This window comes from Cebus imitator, unplaced genomic scaffold, assembly GCF_001604975.1.
Source record: "Cebus imitator isolate Cc_AM_T3 unplaced genomic scaffold, Cebus_imitator-1.0 Scaffold84, whole genome shotgun sequence".
Lineage (NCBI taxonomy): Eukaryota > Metazoa > Chordata > Mammalia > Primates > Cebidae > Cebus > Cebus imitator.
In genome coordinates this window covers 4396350-4415253 of record NW_016107399.1, presented here as the reverse complement: position 1 = coordinate 4415253, position 18904 = coordinate 4396350, and the positions used below count along the sequence as shown (strand labels likewise).

At 34.8% G+C, this 18904-nt stretch overlaps 1 protein-coding gene across 15 annotated transcripts in view; it reads right to left on the bottom strand.

Annotated features, from left to right (window-relative positions):
- Window positions 1–726: 726 nt before the first annotated feature.
- Window positions 727–18904, bottom strand: part of DCAF6 (DDB1 and CUL4 associated factor 6) — a 141396-nt gene continuing 123218 nt past the window's right edge. For all 15 annotated transcript variants that reach the window (XM_037740495.1, XM_037740496.1, XM_017534164.2 and 12 more), the window contains 5 exons: window positions 12563–12701; window positions 10223–10379; window positions 9504–9592; window positions 7478–7583; window positions 727–1191 (listed from right to left, as the gene is read on the bottom strand). In XM_037740495.1, the coding sequence (XP_037596423.1) occupies window positions 1127–1191; window positions 7478–7583; window positions 9504–9592; window positions 10223–10379; window positions 12563–12701 (556 nt within the window). In that variant the 3' untranslated portion in view covers window positions 727–1126. The remainder of the gene's footprint in view (window positions 1192–7477; window positions 7584–9503; window positions 9593–10222; window positions 10380–12562; window positions 12702–18904) is intronic.

Genomic DNA, 18904 nt, shown 5'->3' with positions numbered 1-18904 from the left:
TTTGGAGTGAGAGGTAGGCCAGAGCCATTTCCTTCAGGGCTAGTTTACACTACTATGTGAGTTACCTATGATGCTCTCAGTGATTTCTGCCTGAAGACTAACTCCTGTATCTGTATAATGAAGTTCCACTCGTCAGGAGAGATGACAACTAGGGGTAAAAATAAAGTATAGTTGACCCTTGAACAACACAGGTTTGAATTACATAGAGCTACTCACATGTGGATTTCCTCTGCCATCCCTGAGACAGCAAGACCAACGCCTCGCTCTTCTTCAGCCTACTCAACATGAGGACCTTTATGATGACCCACTTCCACTTAGTGAACAGTAAATATATTTTCTCTTCCTTATGATTTTCTTAATAACTTTCTTTTCTGTAGCTTACTTTATTGTAAGAATATAGCATATAATACATATAATACACAAAATATGTGTTAATTGACCATGTTATGAGTAAGGCTTGCAATCAACAGGCTGTTACTCGTCAAGTTTTTGGGGAATCAACAGTTATACATCAATCTTCACCTGTGAACGGGCTGGTGCCACTAACCCCTGGGTTGTTCAAGGGTCAGCTGTATCTTGGAAAGAAAAATGAAGAAAGTCCTTCTATATGATTTTATCCCACATAAGTACAAAAGGAAAAAGTTGTTAAATCTAGAAAATTTAGAAAAATAGTCCTCGTATGCTGCAGGAGAGAGCAGGGCATTAAATAAAAAGTCAAATTCAGGGTATCTTAAAACAACCAATTTCTTTAATTAGAAAGCAATAAACATGCAAATGGCAAGTGTAGAAATTTATTTGAACCAACATTTTCACTATGATGAAGATTATTCTTCAACTTTGATCCAAGCTCCCACATCTGAAGGTTAGGGAAAATATTGCACTTTGCATTTTCTAGCACTCCTCATACACGGCAAAAGTTTTAAAAACATTCTGCTAGTTTTGTTTTATACAATCTCCCAAATTCATGCACACAATCATTCCAAACCAATGTTAGGTTATCCCAAAAAAAGGGAAAAACTCCAAAAACCATAACCTTAAAATTGCACTAAAGCTCTGTAAAGAAAAAAATATAATAAATGTCTTATACAAATTTCAGAACATTTAAGTGCTTGCCAAAAAGAGTTTATTATTCCTCATCCTCATTTTCATTCTCTTGACCAGAGCCTTCTGATCTGTCACCCTCCAACCGGTCTGGAAACACAGATAAGAGAATTGCAAAGAGAAATACTTTTAGTAATTACAATTATAAATATTTTTCAATGCCTTCTATTTAAAACTGGTTAAAAATCAGTTCACCACTATGTGTGGATGTTTTTTAGAGGCAAATAAAAGAGTAAACAAAACAGAGTATTATTAGCTTTGATTATGCATGTTGTTCTAAAATATAAATGTGAAAAAGAAACCCACTCCTAAAATCTTGATATATTATGTTCTGCTGCAGTGGCTTTCAGTGTTCTTTGGAGTCTAGGTTTCTAACGAGGTACATCAGGTGCTGCAAAGTGGAGTGAGAAGGAGACTGTGTGAGAGAAAATATGTGGACCATTGTGAGGATTTGTATAATTCTGTTTGTAAAAAGATTTTTTTAAATTAAATACTATGTTCCAGGCATTGTGCTAAAAACTGAGGATACAATGGTGACCGAAACAGATTTAAGTTTCTGGTCTCAAGGAGCTTATTTGGGTTAAATGCTCAAGTGAATATAAACTTACAAACTGGTGAGTACAGTATGCTCTCTCAAGTTTTCATGATTTACACTTGCTATTCCTCTGCTTGGGATACTTTTGCCCAATTCTTTAGCTGTAAAGGTTCTTACTCATCTCATTACAACTATTATCCCTTTTGTGAATCTTTTCCTGAACTTTTCCAAACAGGCTATCTGCAGAATTATGAACTCCCTCCTCCACATTCTAGAATATCTTGTATGAACTTCATAATGATGATCCTAATTACAGTAAATGTTGTTTGTATGTCTTTTTGCAGACCAGACTGTGAGTTCCCAGGGGGCAGGAATTACTTCTTTTTATCTTTATATCCTCAGAGCCTAGTATAGAATGTTCAATGAAGGTTTACTGAATAAATGAATGTAAGTTTTATGAAGGTAAGATACATTACATTAGGGTTTTATGAAGAAGAAAACAGCATAAAATCACCACCACTGAGATGGAACTAGGATGTTTCTGCCCCAGAAACATTTCCCCACAGTAACATGGAAAATACTAAGGTTAAGCATAAGGAAAACAGTTCAGTCCTACTGTCAACGGCAAGAGAAAGTTGAATCCTGAGATTTTATTTATTAGATACAGAGGCTTAAACACTCCCATTGGATCCTAGATCAACAGCACCAAGAACAGGATACAGGAAGGGAATATATGCCCCTTTTAATTGTTTAATTGTCCAAGTGAATTAGATTAAATCTCCCCTATGCCAACTGTAATCCAATGTCAAACCAATGAAATAATGTATGTGTATAAGATTTATACCCTTAATTATACAAATGTAGTTATTACTGTAAGTATTCAATACATGTTTATAAAATAAATGAACAAAGTAAGATTTGAATAGACCTTTACAGATCAGTAAGGAATTTAAACACAGTGGAAGGATTTCTGACCAATAAAACGCTACCTAAAAAGGATATTAGTATAAAAAAATTACATTGTTTTCATTGTGTGATACTTTCAAGAGAGAACAAAACATTAAGTTGCTATTCTACTTAAGCAGGGATGAGGAATGGGAATCCTGAGTATGACTGAATACATTCAAGAAACCTGTTCTGTCATGTTAGCAGAGCAGGATGAAGTAGTAACGGCCTACTTCAAAGCTGGCAGGCTTCTTACACAAACTTCTTCTGGCTGTCACGTTATAAAAAAGATGAAGAAATAGAGAGTTAAGAAAAAATGTCACTGCCTTTAAATCAGGGAGTTTGCAGTAGAGGTTAGATTTTTGCACTCAGAGGCACACAATAAAGAGACAAATGAGGGCCAAGTGTCTTTACAACAGGTCACAGAATAAGTGACAGTGGTTTCTGGAATGAGGAAGGCAGAATAGTTGTTCTCTCCTCAAATCCAATTTATTTAACTGATCCACAGTCATCTCTCCCAGAATGTAAGCCCAGCTTCTCAAAATAAATTAAATCTTCTGTTCATGAAATGCTACTGAAGTAGTAAGGCTGCAAAGCCGTTAAACACTTATACAAATCTCTGGTTGGCAATTATAGACTAGAGGGTCTGAAGAACAGTGTGTTCTTTTAAATAAAAACTGGAACTAAGAACCACTTCTATGTATACTGTTTATCAAAAGTAGGCAATGCCAAATTGCTTTTGTAAATAGGGTTTACATTTGTAGAAAGGTTCCTTTTATTCTCTGTTAGAATATTTCTTCAGGAAATTATTTTTGGCTGGGGAAGATACGATTATGAAGAGATACTGAGTTTGCTGCAGGGGGAGGGAAAGAAGATAAGAAAAAAAGTCCCCAAAGGAAACCTGTGTTCCACAAAAAATACTGTTGTTTTATTTTCCAGGCTATTCCAGGCTGTCCTCTGCAAATAATTTATTTCCTTTCTTTAAAAAAAGAAATAATACAAACTAATTGTTAATTAGAGATTTGGTATTAGATGTGCACTTATTTACCAGATTATTCAATATTTGTTGAGCAACTACTATGTGGTAGGCACTGTTTTGGGGGGCCTAAAGACCCAGCTGCAAATTAAGACAAACTGGATCTCTGCTCTTTATAAGCTTATTCTCTAAGGAGGAAGACAGACAACAAACAAGACACTACCTGTATTTTTCTCCTCCAATCTGTCATAAGGCAATAAATAAAGAAATCAAAACTTAAGAGTGATAAGTACTTGAGGAAAATAAGGCAATGAACAAATGACTAAGTGAGAGGGAAGATACAAGAAGACACAGAAAGCAACTTTAGATTGGGTGACTAGGGAAGGCTTTTCTAAGGAGGTTGTATAGGAGCTGAGACCTCAATTGCATGTGAAGTCCTGGGGGCAACATTGGGCAGAGAACAACCAGTGAAAAGGTCCTAAATGTGCTGATAAGCTTGATGAGTGTGAGGAATAGAGGCCAGTATGGCTAAATGTAGCGAGCTAGAAAAAAAGGGAGACTGGGTGGAAGTCAGAGGTTGGCAGGATATACATCATGCAAGACCTTGTAGGCCAGAGTAAGAAGTCTGGGTTTTATTTTAAGAGCAATAGGGAGTCCCTGAGAATTTTAAGAGAGGGTGATATCTAATTTATGTTTTTAAAAGGTGGTCAGCAGACAACAGACCATGGGCAAATCCAGCCCACTACCTGTTTTTGTTTTTGTTTGAGACAGAGTCTCGCTCTTTCACCCAGGCTGGAGTGTAGTGGCGCAATCTTGGCTCACTGCAACCTCCACCTCCCGGGTTCAAGTGACTCTCCTGCCTCAGCCTCCCAAGTAGCTGGCATTACAGGTGTGTACCACCACGCGTGGCTAATTTTTGTATTTTTTACGGGGTTTTGCCACATTGGCCAGGCTGGTCTTGAATTCCTGACCTCAGGTTGATTCACCTGCCTCAGCCTCCCAACGTGCTGAGATTACAGGCATGAGCCTCTGCACCTGGCTCTGCTTTTAGAAATTAAGTTTTATTAGAACAGAGCCATACCTGTTCATTTACATACGGTCTATGGGTATTTTGCATTACAATGGCAGAGCTGAGTGGTTACAACAGAAACCATATCTGGCTATTAACCAAAAAATTAACTCATTTTGAAAGAATCCCTCTGGCTGCTGTGTGAAAATCAGACTGTATGAGGACAAGAGGAGTAGAATCAGGGAGAACAAGGGTATATAAATATTAGGTCTATTCTGAAGTAAAGTTAGCATCACTTGCTGATGGAGTCAATCTGTGAATGATTTAATAAATGATTGTGATCTCAACAGGATGGCAGGCTCTGCAAACCCATGACAGAGAAACAATGACTATCTGTGCCAAGATCCAGAGGTACAATGGGAAGTGTCAAGAGACAATGCAGGGTTTTATAAGACATGTTAATACATTTGGACTCTAAGAACATGTGTAGGCAAAGGAGAATTTTAAGCAGGGCAGTAAAGTGATTCTAAGACATTCTAGAAGAGTCTGGAATGATCCATGGACACCATTACCATCTTTCCAAAGTCTCTTAAAGCTTCCAGATACATCAGAACTGCCTTTACATCTCAAGAAGTGGCCACTAGACTAGCAATCTTTAGTGCATTATTCATGAGATTAACTTTGGTTGCTTTTTAAAAATGTAGAAGCTCAATCTCTATCCAGATAAAATGAACCAGAATCTTTAGCAGGTGGGACCTAGGCATTTGTAGTTTTTTAAAGCCCTACAGGTGATTTGAAGAGGACCGTTCATTAAAAATCACAGCTCCAATAGAAAGAAACTGTCTCGTATCTATTCCCTGGACTTCCTAGGAAGCCTTCTGGACTAACGGATGAGCCGAGAGGTACCTTGTGGCTACCATATGCTTATTTGATCCAAGTCCAAACTCTCTTGAATATGCACACATTATTGTACTTGGAGTGCTGGATGGGGAGGAGGACACTGGATAGGAGAGGAAAAGAGTGGTTGACTAACTGACCCATCAAATAACTAGATCTCTTAAGGATAAGGGCAGCAGAAATATAACTCTTGGGCACCTTATTCTATCTAGTCTTTTGTATAAGAGAAGCAAGAAGATAAGCTCACTAAACCAACTAGAAATTGTCTTTTTGATTGCAAGCAAAAAGAAATGAAAGAAAGAGAATTTTTATATCATATAACATCTTATCTAATTCTAAAACCAAAGAGGGATGGTAGTAGCTATTAGCTAACCAACACTGACACATTAGCACCTGTTTAAAATAGATTTTTGTGCAACTGGAAAGAGAATTAATTTTCTACTGGAAAACCACTGAGGAAGAGCAAACCATTAGATAAGAGCAAGCAATTTTAGGTGTTATTACCAGTAAATATTTTTCTTGTTTTAAAATGCTGCTTCCTCAAATGTGAAATTCAAATGGATGAATTTTAACAGTTACTTGCTGTTATTGAACAAACTATATTTTTAAAAAGTTACAGTGTTATTACCATTTATAACACAGGAACCCAAAGAAGTATTGCAAAAATATTTTGTTGGTCTACTAACATTTTTTGCTTATAGTCCAGGTTTATCTTTTGTTGTTGTTTTCCCCATTGGAAGTTTTCCCTCTTTCCTGATAATAGTTAATATTTATAATTTAAGGATTATTTTCTCTCTAATTCTTTTAATTACAAACATACAGGTCTTCTTTCAATTTTTCAGATGTGCTACACTTTCTCTCCTCTAGGGCTTAGAAAAATGCTATATGCTGTATACTTTGTGTGGAATATTTGTCTCTCCATTCCTCACTCTCTCTGAGGAAGTGATATTTAATTTACTGCTTACGTAGTTCTTACAGTAAGAAGTTATCCTAGCAGAGTGAGGATGGGAGGGGACAGCACAATTATAAAAACTCTGAGGTGGGAAAGTTTCGTGGATCCCCAAAATCAAAGAGGGCCAGTGTGGATGGAGTAGTCATAGAAGAAAATAATGCTGTAAATCATCTAGAACAGTTTGAGATCAGATCATCCAGAGGTCTACATGTCATATGAATGATCTGAATATATTCCTATAAGTGAAATTAACAGGTCAAAGGGGAGTAAGGGCTTGGAAGCTAATTTCAAATTCTGGCTTTAACATTTATCAGTTGTGTGACTTGGGCTAAGTTATTACAAATAGTCTACTTTGTAAAGGATTGGGGCTAAATGAGGATAAAGCTGTGAAATAATTAGTAAGCCTGATACATTGTAGTTATTCTATAAAGGGTAGCTATTATTATTAGATGATAGACAATACCAAACATATGGAGACATATATGAAATCAGTGAAGAGTGATAAACACTTTTGTTTGATAAATATATTTTGCTTATAATAAATACTAGACCTTTTCTTTTGTTATAAATTAGTCAATTCCTTCTTGAACATTAGTTGTAATATTTTTATTTTTATGTATCTGTGGTACTGCACCTCAGAGTTTATCTAAAACAAAAAAATATTGAAAAAACAAACTGAGGTATCTGTTTCATTTCTTAGCATGTCACATTTATTTTTGTCTGGGCTATGACTGATTTTCAACAAACCTACTATTAAAGTATATGCAGTATAATACATCTTAAGGTTTATGGTATGGTCCTGTACTCTAAGAAAACAGCACCTGATAAAGAGTTTTTATGTGACTCTGGTCTCTTCATTTTGGCCATTTTTCAATAAATGTAGTTCATAAGTAACTAAGTTACTGTGCTAAGGTCAAACATAAACAGAAATCCTAGTTCAGAAGTTAAGCTACCTTCATTTTGTTATATTAAAAAAATATATAAACCCCTTTAAAGTGGACCTTAAATAATGATGTTTTTCAAATATAAAAATGATTTTAGTAGTATACTGAAAGTTCCTACCAGCTCGGATATGATTCAGTGAAGCCAACATCCTCAACATGAAAGAGGCTGGAACTGTAATGGTGTTTCTAGTCTCTTCCAGCATGAGTTCATTTCGCGTTATAACCTACAAGGCAAGTTAAACAATCATATCAAAGATCATAGAGTAACTGTACCTTTTCCTTGAAGATCGGGCAAAGAGTAAACAATTAACAGGTACCAGGAGGAATTACTTCATTCTTTATGCATCTGATGTCTATATTTCTGCCTTAAGTCTATTCAATGCCAAATAATCACAGTAACTTGCATTTAGAGGAGGAAGATCAGAGAATACCACTCTTTCAATTGGCAGAAAAACAAAGGTCAAACTTTGAGCCTACTTAAAACATTCAAGAATTTAATTTAGCTTTTATTTGCAATTTGTTTCTCGGAGCAATTTACTTTGTTGGCTCCTTGTTTTCCCTATAGGAGAACTGAAAATTTTAGTGATGCAATACAATTCAATTATTATCCATGGGCCACTTGAATCCCTTGAGAAGATGTTTCCTTGACTGAGGCAGAGTAGTCTTGAAAAATAAATTTTTTGGCAAGGGTTAACAAGAAAATTAGTCTTAAGTAACAAGAATAGGATTACTTGAATATCCATGAACGTCCAGAGATCCAACATGTAACCATGAGCAAAAGAAAAAAGTGGAAAAGCAAAAATCATGGCAAAGGAAAAAAAGGATGGAAGAAAGAGTATGAGAGGAACAGAAAGATGCTACTCTGACTGTTCCTCCCATTATTGGGGGGTCAATGGTTCCCCAATAATGAAATAATAAATTCCCAACTTGTTAGGGTGTCCCACAGGGCCCTTTATAATCTTACCCTCACCTACCTGTTCAGTTTGATTGAGCTACTTTTATGTATGTGCATGTTCCAGGCACAATGACGGTTCATTTACCCTCTCATGCCTTGGCACATGCTGATCCTTCTGTCTCAAGTGCTCCTTTGCTCCCTGTCTGCCTGGTAAACTATTCTCTTTCTGTCCAATTCTTATTTCTTCTGTGAAGACCTCTCCTTCCCATCTATCCCATTTACAAATACAGCTGTTCCAAAATACTATGGGCTTCCGAAACACTATGTGTCTATCTCTGACACAGATCCTACTACAGTATGTTCTAGTTATTTACATCGTCTTTCCCATTAAACTCTGAGGGTAGGGCTTTATCTTTTAAACCCAGCATCACGTATAACATACGTCAAGTGTTTTATAAATGTCTATTCAATGAGTGAAAGTACACATGGGAACTGTGCTATGAACAGTCAGTTAGTCTTCTAGAGTAGTGGTTTTCCAATTTACTAACATTTTTAGCAATGGATTCTCTCATTTTGATAAGAAATAGTATATGAGAACCCACAAATAAAAACCCTGATTGAATCTGGGAATAAAGGCCCAGAGTTATGCCTTCCTGTCATCCACCTTCCCTCTCCCAATCGCAGAAGAAATATAGAGCTCCAAAGAACTCAGGCTGAAAATACTGTTTTAAACAAGCTTAAAAAAAATCTTAAAATACAATGATAAAGGAAAAGATTCTCCAATCATTTGTTCTGCTATATACTAATTCTGAAAGAGAAAGTTCCATTTCCTTTTTAAAAAGAACTCAAAATAGAAAAATAGCTATACTCAAAATGAAAAAACAGGTATGCTTTTGGAGAAAACAGCTATAATAAAATTATTTTCTTAAAAGGACAGATTTTTTTCTGTGTGATCCTTTATTGTAATAACATGAATAATCAAATCTATTTTTCTTAAACTACTATACACCTAATCTGTCATTACTGATGATCAATATTATAATTAGTAAGCTACCATTTTGATTTTACCTCCCTAGTATTATAGATATACTTTTTTCTTAAATTTTCTTTTTCTTAAAATTTGACCTCCTTTACTGCATTAACTTGTTTCATGTTAGCAACTCATAATAAACTGTTTTAATTTTTCTTAGGGAAGCATTTTAGGAACAAATTGAAATATGGTCTATAGTAGGTATAATAAAAATCTTACTTCATCAGCAAGTTTTCGGTTAAAAATCCTTGACTCTTCTAATGGTGACCAGATCTTTATGTCATAATCTATGCCAGATGAGGCTAAAACTAGAAATAAAATTTACATATTAATATGAAGCCTAGAAACATGCCACTAATTCAAGACGTGCTTATGTTATGCATATATATATAGCAAAAACTGAACTTGAAGAGCAGTTGTATGCTATACATTTAACTGTTAATCGAAATAGTATTTTGACAACTTCCTAAAAGTTATCCTAGGACATAATTTTAAGACCATGTTGAAGTCACTCAAATTCATTGCTGAAGTCACTTATTCATTGTTCTCTTATGAGATATGTGGGCAATTTCAAACAGAAGACAAGAGCAATGCTCTTTTGTTCTGATAAATTAATTCAGATACGTGAAGACTAAAAATGACTGGATGTTCAATTTGGATAAACAGTAAAAAGTTCAGTCACACTAAACCTCTTACAACTTGTAAAACTTAGAAGAAATATTGGGAGAATAAACTTTTTAACTTATTTTCTTTTACTTTGTGCACAAAGCAAATTATAGGTGTGTCTGAAGCTCAAGTACAGCTATAATTGACTAGTGGTGCCTAGTCAGATAATTTGAATTATTCTTATTAACAACTAAAAAAAAAAAAAACAATTTTGCATGACTGATGAGTCATACAAATGATTTCTAGCCCTTATCTTAGAAAAGATATCTTACTTGGGTCAAACGGATGTGGCTGCAGGCAGTTTACCACATGATTATCAGCTTCCAGAAGCATCAAATGCTCAGCAGTGTGCCGATCCCAGATGAAAATGTGGCCACAGTCAGAACCACTCATTACAAAGTTAGCACCCCAGAAATTGGCTTCTTTTATCTAAGGGTTAAAAAATTATTTAAAAATTCAAATCAAATCATTAAAACAAAGATTTATGCTATTCTTACTTTTTAAAATTTTTCATGGTTTTGTTTTGTTTTTTATTCTTACATTGTTAAAAAAACTGGATTAGAAAATAGTAAAATTAAAATTGATGGCTGGGCGCAGTGGCTGACACTTGCAATCCCAGCACTATAGGAGGCCAAGGCTCAGGAGGACTGCCTGGGCTCAGGAGTTTGAGACTAGCCTGGGCAACAAAGCAAGATACCCTCACTATTAAAAAAAAAAAAAAAAATTGACAAAAGTCAGCCTTCCAGCTTGTTCAAATTATGACAGAAATTCATCAGCAAGGGTAAGATGGCAGTAAGTAATGGAAAATCTCCTGTAAGAATAGGGACTTTGCTTTGTTCAGTATTATATTTACAGCACCTGAAACAGTAATTGGAATACAATAGGTGCTTAATTATTAACTGCTAAATGAATGAATAGGATTTCTGGGTTTTGGACAGTACAATGATAATTTATATATATGTTGTTGAAGTGTCCAAAAATTGTGGCAATTTAGCTTTATAAGACAATGAAATGATTCACAGAAAAGGAAATCACTGTCTTTTGTATTTTGCTTTAGAGCAAAAGAATAGAAAGCACCAATTGTTTCATTAGCTATTACTAGTTAACATAACTGAGAAAAACATATTTACTTTTATGAAACAGAATCAAAGGCATATGATATGTTAGAAGAGTTATAATGACACTTTTTTTTTTTTTTTTTTTTTTGAGACTGAGTTTCGCTCTTGTTACCCAGGCTGGAGTGCAATGGCGCGATCTCGGCTCACCGCAACCTCCGTCTCCTGGGTTCAGGCAATTCTCCTGCCTCAGCCTCCTGAGTAGCTGGGATTACAGGCACGTGCCACCATGCCCAGCTAATTTTTTGTAGTTTTAGTAGAGACGGGGTTTCACCATGTTGACCAGGATGGTCTCGATCTCTTGACCTCGTGATCCACCCGCCTCGGCCTCCCAAAGTGCTGGGATTACAGGCTTGAGCCACCGCGCCCGGCCTATAATGACACTTTTAAATGAATGCACAAGTGAAACATCAAAAATCTTTGTATTTCAAACGAGGATTTAAATAATTTTATCTGCAGCTGCTACTTTGCCATTTTTGGTACTCTCACAAAAGAGGGGAGGCAATTTTATTATTTGAGCTACTGCTACATTTACTTATCTTCTCTCTTCTCATTCTTTCCCCTAATTATCTTAATACTAACTTTTAGGCAATAAAATGAAAGAAATAGAAATTGGTTACTTCTATTAATAATGGTAACCTTTTAAAAATGAGTAAATCGTTACTAGTAATGATAGTTATAGAAACAGCTAATTACTTCCCCACCCCAAAGTTAATTTTTTTTAACCTAGATCCTAAAGAAAGCAAGACACAAATTCATCAGCAAAGGTAATATGGCAGTATATATGGATTAAAACTGATTCTGTAGATACTTTCTGATGATGCAATGAATATGAGAACAACACTTTCTAGATATGAAGGGATCAGAGTAACAGTTATATTAGTCATCTCAAAAATTTTTCTTATTAAGTAATTAATACTACATGGGATGTAGAAACCTGTAGTTTTAAAAACTACAAAAGATCTTAGAGATTTTTCTGGTCTATTCTTACTTCATCTGGTAAGTCACTAAAACAAATTTTCACTTGTCAATCTTAAAAATGGGTAGAAAGTGGCCTGACTATATTTTGCAATCAACTTATAAATCCAAATCCTTCTCTCCAAAACTAACAAAGGATGCTAATACGAGCTGAAAAAAATAAAAGTCTACCAGAAACCTTTCAGGTGGATAGCAAATGTGAAAGAGAAAAAAAGCCAAGATCACACCACTGCACTCCAGCCTGGACAGCAGAGTGAGACTCCATCTAAAAAAAAAAAAAAAAAAAGCAATGATTACTAGAAATTTTTTTTAATCTATATAGTTTTAGTAGAGTCTTCTTGTAAAAAATAATGGTCTTTCACAATATATTATAGGACTAAAGGAACCAAGTTGGATAAAGAGATAACTGAAGATTCAATAGTGTTAACATGTGGCAATATATGAAGATAAATTTTTACAGAAAAAAATTCATAGCATGAAACTGCAATTTCACCAAAGAATGCCAAGAACATTTGGTACCATGGTCCTGGAGTTGCGATGGCCTTTATAAACCATTTTTACTAATGGCCTTCTAATGTTCAATGTATCCAATTCTTCCATTTCTTTCCTTTCCTTTCTCCGCCTGAAGAACTCCTGAATACGGGCAACAGCAGAGCGTCTATGAATTACATATTAAAAAACAAAAATAAATAAAAACATTCTTTTTTATTCTTAATAAAAATGAATAAGAAACTTATTAAAATATAGTAAGTCTAGGAAATACATAAACACATGATCTCAATAAGGCACCCCCAACCAAAAGCATAAAAAGGCAGACACAACAGTGACACATCAGACTAGTTGAGTTACTACAACAAAGTATTTTAGTTAAGAGATCACTTAGAAATTTGGTACTAGTTGAAAAGTAAAGGAAATCGCATGCGGCACACTGGTTTTTAAAGGGCTATTTTATAAAAATGTAATACAGACAAAATTCATGTGCAATTTTACTACAAATATAACAAATTTTATCCAACATTCTTTCTCCTCTTCTCCACGTTAAGAAAATGCATAAAGAGAAATGAAAAGAAACAAAGGGTAACATAAAATAGCAGTGAATAGACATCTAGTTTGAGATTTTAATTAAAGTATTTTTAAAGATGTTCCAAAAACAGACTACTTTAAGTAAAAAAAATAAATATTAATACATAAGCAATGAAACAAAGACCTTCAAATAGCATCTTCTTTATGGACTCCATATTAAGGATTTGGAACTAATGAAGCAGATTTTACTCTCCTAAGAAATGATCTGGTGACAGAACTGGGACTGAAGAACAAATTACTCTTAAAACAAATTTAAGTATTAGAAGAAACTTCTCCTAACACATGAGATTACTTACAATTTTGTGAGTTTGAATTCATTTAAAATATTATATTTTGATATATAATAGACTAAATGTACATAATCTTTAAAAAGTTTACAAATCACTAAGAAAAATGGATCTCATGACACTTAAATATTTAAAAAGATGTTCAGTCTCACTAATAATAGGATAAAAACAAAAACTGATCTCTTTTTATGCTTATTAGATTGAAAAGATTTTTATGTATATCAGAGTGGTAAGAGTTCAGGAAAACAGGCATTACTGACAGGAGTTTGAAAGTGGTTTTTATACATAAAAAAGATACTGTAAACTTTTTACTGAAATATAACACACATACAGGAAAGTTGAAAATCATAGGTAAAAAGCTCAATGAATTTTTGCAAATGAAACAGTCCCATATAATCAGCACCAGTACTAAGAAACAGTATAAACAGATTTCCTGAGGTCTCCTAAGTGCCCATCATTTCCATCATTACTGTTCTTTTAAAGGAGATCACTATTCTGACTTCTGATATCATGGATTAATTTTGCCTGCTTGTGAACTTTAATTAAATGGAATAATACATTAAACTTTTTTAATGTCTAGCTTCTTTAGCTCAAAATTATGTTTGTAAGATTCATCCATGTTGTACTTAGCTGTAGTTCATTCATCCTTTTTGCTGCAGAGTATTACTTGGTATAAATATATTAATATATATTTAGTCATTCTACTGTTGGTGGACATTGGGTTATTAACATTTTTGATTGCTAATATTAGGCTACTCTTCACATCTGTGTATGTCTTTTGGTGAACTATGTACATATTTATATTGGATATATACCTAGAAGAGGAGCTGCTGGACCTCAGTATGTGCATAATGTTCTGCTTTAATAGATACTCCCAAAGTGAAGATCTATTTGTAGTTTTGCAAAGTGGCTGTATAAATTTACACTCCCACCCATTGTGTAAAGCTCCAGTAAAATATATTTTTGAGGAGAAGTTAAATAATATAAGCTGTGACTCAGCAATTTAACTTTTAAAAATGTATATTGTAAAAAAACTTAAATATGTAAATATATAACTTTTTTTTTCACTGCACAACTGTAATAGAGAAAGATTGGAAATAATCTAAATATTCATATAGAAGAATAGGCTAAATAAATTATGGCACATTCATATAATGAAATACTTATGCAACCATTAGAAAGGATATGAATGATCCATAAACAACCAAATGAAAGATAATCAATGTTATATTGCTAAATCCAAAATACAGGCTAAAGAATAATTCATATAATAAAATTATATATGCATAGAAAGGGTTTGGAAAGATAGACATTAAATTGTGACTAACAATTTTTAAAATAATTATGTAACAATTATATACTTCTACTTTCATAATAAAAAGACATTTACTTTTTCATAAAACGGCATACCTTAAATTATATAGACTTACTTAATAAGCGTTTTAAAAACTTTTTTTCTATGCTAAGAATATCAAAGAAAAAGGAATCTCCATTTAAAGTTAGATACAGTTAGAAACTCCCAGAAAAGCTGACATGTTTAGTTTATCTCTTTCTGATTGGGAGGTGAGAATGGGAAGGGTATAGAGGTCAAATGTTCTCAAAAGAGACATACTTAAAAGACATATGCTTGGATCGTTCTCATTTTTCTGAAGTGGAGGAAAAAGGAACAATGAATCAGTTATAAATATGTGATTAGCAAGAAATCAATAAAGAAAAAACTCTTGCTAAGGAAGTAGAGTTATAGGTAGCAGAGGAAGTAATTGTGTTGCTAAGCCAAAGGACATAAGAGCTATAAATGGGAAGAAAAATTATGTAACAAAAATTTAGATGGCAGCTCATTTTTTTTTTTTAATCACCCAGGCTGCAGTGCAATGGTGGGATCTCAGCTCACTGCAATTTCTGCCTCCCAGGTTCATGCAATTCTCCTGCCTTAGCCACCCAAGTAGCTGGAACTATAGGCCTGCACCACTATGCCTGGCTAATTTGTGTATTTTTAGTAGAGATAGGATTTCACCATGTTGGCCAGGATGGTTTTGTACACCTGACCTCAAGTGATACATCCACCTAAAATTCCCAAAGTGCTGGGATTACAGGCATGAGTCGCTGTGCTTGGCTTCAAATCACTTAAAACAAGATATATGGACAAAATTAATCCTGTATTAGTAAATGAGGTGGTAATAATTATGAATAATAATGAGAACTATATCAAAGCATAAATGTTCATTTAAAAAGTATGCTCTAGGCCAGGCAAGGTAGCTCATCCCAGTAATCCCAGCTACTCAGGGGTCTGAAGGAGGGCAGCCTGGGCAACAGAGTAAGATCCCATGGGCATGGTGGTACACAACTGCAGTCCCTGCTATTTGGGAGGCTGAGGTGGGAGGATGGCTTGAGCCCAGCAGTTCCAGGATGCAGTGAGCTAAGATCATGCCATGTATTCCAGCCTGGGTGACAAAACAAGGACCCATCTCTTAAAACAATAACAAAAACTGAAACTCAAAAAAATCTATGGACCAATTAATGCAAATAATAGAAAAGGAATGTGGCTGGATATATAATCATATACAAATTAACTGCATTTCTAAGTATCAGCAGGGGACAATTAGCATAAATTTTAAAAGGAATACATTTATTTATTTATTTATTTTTTATTTTTATTTTTTTTTTTTTTTTTTGGGGGGGGTTTTCTTTTTTTTTTTTTTTTTTTTTTTTGAGGCGGAGTTTCGCTCTTGTTACCCAGGCTGGAGTGCAATGGCACGATCTCGGCTCACCGCAACCTCCGCCTCCTGGGTTCAGGCAATTCTCCTGCCTCAACCTCCTGAGTAGCTGGGATTACAGGCATGCGCCACCATGCCCAGCTAATTTTTTGTATTTTTAGTAGAGACGGGGTTTCACCACGTTGACCAGGATGGTCTCGATCTCTTGACCTCGTGATCCACCCGCCTCGGCCTCCCAAAGTGCTGGGATTACAGGCTTGAGCCACCGCGCCCGGCCTAAGGAATACATTTATAACAGCAACAAAAAGTGTCTTTAAGTCATAAAAAAAAATGTGTAAAGTCTGTTCACAGAAAATTATAAAATGTTACTGAAAGACATTTTGTAAAGGCATAGGCTGAGCATAGCAGCTCACAATATAATCCCAGCAGTTTGGGAGGCTAAGACAGGAGGTTCCTTGAGCTCAGGAGTTTGAAACCAGGCTGGGCAACAAAGTGAGACCCCATCTCTACAAAAAAATAAAAAATAAGCCAGGGGTGTTGGCACATGTCTGTGGTCCCAGCTACTTGGAAGCTGAGGTGGGAGGATTGCCAGAGTCCAGGAGGTTGAAACTAAACTGAGCTGTGATCCCAGGCACTCTAGCCTGGGTGATAAAACAAGACCTTGTCTCAGGGAAAAAACAAAAAAAGCCCCAAATAAATGTAGACATAATTTTGTACTATAAAGATAATTAATTTTCACCCAAATTTATTTTATAGATTTATTACAGCTAAAAGCATATTCTGATGACTTCTTTGTAGAACTTAAAAAGTTGATTATAAAATCAACCAAAGGACAAAGAACAGCCAAAATCCTTCTGAAAAAAAAATAAGGAAGGGTCTTGCCTTAGCAGATATTACAATTTATTATAAAGCTATAATAATTACAAAACTATGGTACTGACATAGATAAACTGTCTGATGAAACAAAACAACCTAGAGACAGACCTGTGTTATATAAATCTTTGTTACATGACATAGGTATGATAGCAGATCACTGGGAAAATTCAACATTTCATAAATGAACAGGGGGAAAAGACTGGCTATTTAAATGGGGCAGGGGAAAGTTACATATACACATTATAAACAAAAATCGGTTCCAAATAAATTAGTAATTTAAATGTCAAAAGTAAAATTTCAAAAGGAAATATAGGTAAATTTTTAAATTCCAAGGTAGGTAAGGATTTTGTAAATAAAAGAAAGTGATAAGCATAAAAGATTGATAAAATTTAACTACATGAAAATTAAAAATGGTTCATTAAAAAACAGCCTAAAGACTGAAAAAAATATCATAAAATGTAAAACATATGTGTACACTAATACATAATAGTGGATTAGCATTAAAAATGCATTAATAATTCTTATAAATCAATAAGGAAAAGAAAAACAACTCAATTAAAACAACCCAGTTGAAAACAAAATCAGGGCCGGGCACAGTGGTTCACGCTTCTAACCCCAGCACTTTGGGAGGCCAAGGCAGGTGGATCGCCTGAGGTCAGGAGTTCGAGAACAGCTTAGTTAAACGTGGTAAAACTCCGTCACTGCTAAAAATACAGAAATTAGCCAGGTGTGGTGGCAGGTGCCTGTAATCTCAGCTACTCAGGAGGTTGAGGCAGGAGAATCACTTGAACCCAGGAGGCAGAGGTTGCAGTGAGCTGAGATCGCGCCACTGCATTCCAGCCTTGGCAACAGCACAAAACTCTGTCTCAAAAAAAAAAAAAGAAAAAAGAAAACCAGATCAAGCTGAAAACCATGAGATGCTTAATGTTATTTGTAAATTGGGCAATGAGCATCTAGACCATGAGATATTATTATAAACAAATCAATTAGAAAAATTAAGATATATGACAACAAAAATCAGTGATGTGGATAAACATGATTTTAAAAAAATACTGTTAAGTATATTTAATTTACACTCTCACTTTAGAAAATAATTTTAAATTATTTTGTAAATGGTCCATTCCTGGGTATATACCCAAGAATAACTTTGTATCAGGAGAAATATTTCAGAATGCTCAAAGCAGCAATGTTAATAATACCAAAAACTAGAAACAACCTAAATGTCCATTAACGGGAAAGTGGATAAACTGTATAGTCAAACATGGATTATTAGATAGCAGTGAAAATGCTTGGGCAAGAGCTACATATAACATGGATGACTCATACTAAGATAATATTTGAGAAAAGGAGTCCCAGTCTTGTATACAGTATGACATCATTTTTATGTAAAGTTCAAAATGTGTTTTGACATTTATATGTTTATGTTTTGTTTTTTTTAAAGAAATGCATGATAAGCATAACCTTAGGCCACTGGTTACCACTGGTGTGGTAGGCAGATGGACAGAACAGGGAGAACAGGTAGATTTAAGTTAAACAGAGAGTGTTTTAGTTCTTGGGTTGGTTGGTGGGCTCATGAGGAAAGAAAGAAAAGGAAGGGCGGACGGACGGATGGACAGACGGAAGGAAGGAAGGAAAAGGAGCCAAGTATGAACTAACAATGATAGCGAGTCACAAACCAAGAATTATAAAAATACAATTCTCCCCTTCCTCAGATTAGATTAGGGGTCCTTAACACACTCAAAGGCCTGCCAAGCTCTGTCAATGCAATTACTATCTTGGAGCTATGTATATGTATCTGTGTCTCCCACTGAATTGAGAGCTCAAGGAGGGTAGGCGTGTTTTTATTATCACCAGCACCCATAAGGGTATCTAGTACATAATAGGTTTATTAAAGTAACAAT